Consider the following 4,989-nt stretch of genomic DNA (forward strand, 5'->3'; position numbering starts at 1 on the left):
GGGCAACAGAATGGGACCAATGAGTCTCTCTGGGGAGCTAGGGTTGCCAACCTTCAGGTTCTAGCTGGAGATCTCCTGCTATTACAACCGATCTCCAGCTGATAAGCTCAGAAGGCAGGGGCACCTGAAGCTGGACCTCATAAGATTACTGTAGCTGTTGGATAGGTTCATAAGGCACGTCACAATGACGCCATTCCAGCATCCACATTCTTTTTCCGTCCCTCGCCAAAATGAGGGGGCAATGGAGGGACAGGTTTGAATGGCAACCCTAGGGGAATGTTACAAAGAGACGCTGGTTCAAAACAAAATTCATCCCAAAGTGTAATCAGTTCACTCAGCCTGGCTATGAGAAACTCCCAACTGTTCTTAGATAAAATCATCATTATCATCATCATCATCACCTTAGTGCAGGATGAAATGATACAACAGGAAGTTACAGAGGTACAGCTAAAGTAATTAATATCTGCAAGGGTGGACCTGTCATTCCTTATTGGATATAGGTGCTAATATCTTGTATATTCCATCACTTACATATGTTAATTACTTCAGTTAAATCTCTGTAACTTGCTATTGCATTTGCATATCTCATTTCATTCGGAACTAACTTTTATCTTTTGACAATCTCAGAACAGTTGGGAGTGTCTCACATGCACTCTGAGTGAACTGATCTTGTTTTGAACCGGTTTCTTTTTCTAACGTTCCCCCTCCCACACCCCTTTCTGTTGTGAATTTAAAATAGCTGATGGATTCTCATTCATCAGGGGAAATGAGCTCAGACTCACAACACTTTATGCTGGGTTAATTTTTGCTAATCTTTAGAGTGCCCCTGAACTGGTTTTATTTTAGTTATGACTGAAAATTGTGTGTGTTTGTCGGGCTCACGTAAGAAAAGCCCTACTGGATCAGACCAGGGGTCCATCTAGTCCATCATCCTGTCTCACACAGCAACCAACCTAGAGGGGCCACAGAAAGCGCATGGAGGCCAAGGCCCTTATGTTTCTTCTTAGCACTTTGTTTCAGAGGTTTACTGCCTCTGTATATAGAAGTTCCATATGGAATAGGGTTGCCAGCTCCGGGTTGGGAAAGACCTGGAGATTTTGGGGGCAGAGCCTGACAAAGGCGGGATTTGGAGAGGGGAGGGACTTCAATGCCATAGAGTCCAATTGCCAAAGCGGCCATTTTCTCCAGCTGAGCTGATCTCTATCAACTGGAGATCAATTGTAATAGAGGGAGATCTCCAGCCACCACCTTGAGGTTGGCAACCCTAATATGGAAACATGCATGCAAGACCATGTATTCTATTAAAGGTCCACAGAAGTGGCAGAGAAGTGTTTCTTCTTTAGATAGAAAATAAGAACGAAACTAGTCAAATTTACAGTTCCAAATTTACAGTTCATCAATTTTAGCTTCATTGATTTTGGGAGGCTTAACTCTGTACCTTTGAAGTTGATGGGTCTGTAACAGTTAGGGTTGCCAGCTTCCAGGTTGGGAAATATTTGGAGATTTTGGGGGTGGAGCCTAAGGATGGCGGGATTTGGTGAGGAGAGGGACTTCATTAGGGTATAATGCCAGAGAGACCACCTTCCAAAGTGGCCATTTTCTCCAGGTGAACTGATCTCTGTTGCCTGGAGATCAATTGTAATAGCGGGAGATCTCCAGCTACCACCTGAAGGTTGGCAACCCTACTCTGTTGTCTGGAATTCAGTTGCAATTCCAGCAGAACTCTAGGCCCCATCTGGAAGTTGGCAACCTTAATCCCAACATCAGACCCTCTCCATTCCAATTGTCCCTATTTACCAAGGATAGTCCATATTTTACTAGTCACTGCCCCTTGTTTATCACTGGTTTGACCCTTAGTTACTTTGCTCAGAGAGTTTGGGCTGTCAGATGCAAAGTAAGCTTAGACTCCTCCTGTGTACCACAATAGTTACCACCACTGCTATTCACAGCTGTAAAGTCTGGTTGCTAACACTCTTAATTACAATACTAGGTAATGGCACTGGCAGCATACCAGTCTTGTTACAACAGTCGTAAAGCTGTAGTACTTAACGCTCATTTTTATTAACTACGCAGTGCATAAAATCAAGGGTCTTTTTTTTAACCGTTCAGCAATCTACTAAAAGGATGCCAGCTAATTCTGTTGATTAACAGAGTCCCCTCGAGTTTTCGCAGGGACAACAAACAAGTCTGGCATCAATTTCTGTCCAGTGCTTCTTGGAGCTGGCAATTATGCACCCCTCGAGCGTCTCTGGCATAATATTTTAAGCCGCCCCTCATAAACTCTTACACAATAAGATGGTTACCAAGCGCTCTTGTTACGCACTTTTATACAACTTGTCATGTTGAGTTTTCTACAACGATACAAGTTCTGTGTGGGAAATGATGCCAATCCTGCTGAATACCTCCATGCCCATGTCTGTCCTCTGAGCAATCGCATCATTCATGTATAATGCTGTACACCCAAGACATATCTCCTGCTATTACAATATCAGTTGTAATAGCAGGAGATCTCCTGCTATTACAACTGATCTCCAGCCGACAGAGACCAGTTCCCCTGGAGAAAATGGCCTCTTTGGCAGAACTCTATGGCCTTGAAGTCCCTCCTCTCCCCTCCGCAGGTTCCGTCTCAAAAACCTCCAGGTATTTCCCAACCCGGAGCTGGCAACCCTAGCCAGAAGTGATGTTGACACATGTGCAACATCTTTTTCTCCATGCTCCACCCTCCAACGTCTCCTGGCAATTGCAGGCATGAGCCTGGCCAACTCTAGCTAAGACAGATGGGACGCATCAGTGACTTTCTTGGATTGAGCTTTGGTAGCCAGCATTGTCATTGCCAAAAGCCATAATAATGCACATGAGAAGGCCTAACAGAAAGTTTCAAGGGAGGGAGAGGAGGCGGTGGAGAAGGATGTGGCGCGTGGAGGGGAAATGGCTGCCGAAAACATGCCAGAAGATGATCATGGGAACAGCAATGGAAGTCATGTAAAAATCTTTTTACCGAAAAAGCTGCTTGAATGTCTACCAAAATGTTCCAGTTTACCAAAAGAGAGGCACCATTGGAACACTAATGAGAGATCTTGATGCAGCCGACCTTTTGGATTTCTTTTTAATAATGTGTGACCCTTTACCTTTGATCCCTTGACCTGCATTATCTTGGTAACCATTTAATTTTTAAATTAATTTAACTTTTTTTAAATTTTGGTGTGCAAACTTGTAACATTTCACCTTCTTAAATTGTAACATTCTTTGACTTCCCTTAATTATTAGTAGGAGCCCCGTGGCACAGAGTGGTAAGCTGCAGTACTGCAGTCCAAGCTCTGCTCACGACCTGAGTTCAATCCCAACGCAACTTGGTTTCAGGTAGTTGGCTCAAGGTTGACTCAGCCTTCTATCCTTCCGAGGTCGGTAAAATGAGTTTGGGGAGAACAGGGACCTCGGCAGGGTAAAATGCCATAGAATCCACCCTCCAAAGCAGCCATTTTCTCCAAGGGAACTGATCTTGGTCATCTGGAGATCAATTGTAATAGTGGGAGATCTCCAGGTGCTATCTGGAGGTTGGCAGCCCTATCTGTGGAGGTGTAAATACACACAGAATTTTAGAAACACTAATTTCCTGTTTGATGAAGCAGAACGTTACTGCAAGGGCAGTATAATTTTTTGTTGACATGGAAACAACACAGTTGAATCCAAGGTTAGTAGCGCTGCTCATTTCACACAATGAGGAAATCACTAAGCACTAATTGCTTCCAGTGATTTAACCATAATTTACAAGCATACTGCTGTTCTCATTGTATTTCCTTGAGAACAGATCTTTGGCCTCGAGAGCCAGTAAATAAATCTAGGACCTAGAACTGTACTCAGAGGAATATCAAGAAGACATTATGGGAGACTCTGTGGTGGAGCATCTGATTTAGCATGCAGAAGGCCTCAGGCAAATTCAGCCTCCAGCATCTGCATTCAAAAAGATCAGGTAACAGGTGATGTGAAAGACCTCTCTGCCTGGGACCCAGGAGAGCCTCTGCCATTCAAAGTAGACAAGACGGACCTTGATGCACTAATGATCTGATTGGGGTTCCCAACTGCCCAGTTGTGGCAGGCAGTTGCCCACCAATCAACTGGGCTGCCTGCTGACCAGCTGATGGTCACCATGCAGAAGCAGAAAGGGGAGAGTGATCCCCTCCGGCGCATGCTGCTGGCACAATACTGCCACTTCTGGGTTTACCACAGAAGTTCCAGCATCGTGCGGGACTAGGATTTTCAGCTCCGGGTTGGGAAATACCTGGAGATTTTTGGGATGGAGCTTGAGGAGAGTGGGGTTTGGAGAGGGGAGGGACTTCAATGCCATAGAGTCCAATTGCCAAAGCAGCCATTTTCTCCAGGTGAACTGATCTCTATCAGCTGGAGATCAGTTGTAATAGCAGGAGATCTCCAGCTGGTACTTGGAGGTTGGCAACCCTACACGGGACGCTCTAGCCATAACTACCCAAAACTGCTAGAGCATCCTGCACAATGCTGGAACTTCTGGGGTAAACCTGGAAGTGGCAGTATCGCGCCGGATCGCTCCCCCCATCCCCGCCGAAAAAAAAGTTCGGCCGAAGGTAAAAGAGGACATGGCAACCCTCTTTCATTATAAGGAAGTGTTCATGTGCTCATGTATTCACTGCAGCAATGCTGCAATGTCCTCCTAAATCTCTACCACAGTCAGTAGAAGGGTTCCTGTTTTCTGAACCTGCTAAAACTTCCAAAGAACAATCAAGGATGTTCACCACAAGTGGAGTGCATTACATAGGCTTGCCAGCCTCCAAGTGAGACGTGGAGGTCTCCTGGAATTACCATTGGTCTCCAGAGATCAGTTCCCCTGGAGAAAATGGCTGCTTTGGAGGGTAGACTTTAGGGCATTATACCCTGCTGAGATTCCTTCTCCTTCCCAAATCACACCCTTCTAGGGTTGCCAACCTGCAGTTGGTGCTGGAGGAAAGTATAGTAAAG

General features: G+C 45.3%; 1 protein-coding gene across 1 annotated transcript; it reads left to right on the forward strand.

Moving 5' to 3' along the window:
- Positions 1 to 2,911: 2,911 nt before the first annotated feature.
- On the forward strand, positions 2,912 to 3,186 carry LOC130486058 (calmodulin-binding transcription activator 1-like). Its single transcript, XM_056859235.1, has one exon. It carries the CDS (start codon positions 2,929 to 2,931, stop codon positions 3,079 to 3,081), a length of 153 nt encoding a protein of 50 aa, XP_056715213.1. The 5' UTR covers positions 2,912 to 2,928; the 3' UTR covers positions 3,082 to 3,186.
- Positions 3,187 to 4,989: the final 1,803 nt, after the last annotated feature.

This window comes from Euleptes europaea, chromosome 13 (genome assembly GCF_029931775.1).
Source record: "Euleptes europaea isolate rEulEur1 chromosome 13, rEulEur1.hap1, whole genome shotgun sequence".
Lineage (NCBI taxonomy): Eukaryota > Metazoa > Chordata > Lepidosauria > Squamata > Sphaerodactylidae > Euleptes > Euleptes europaea.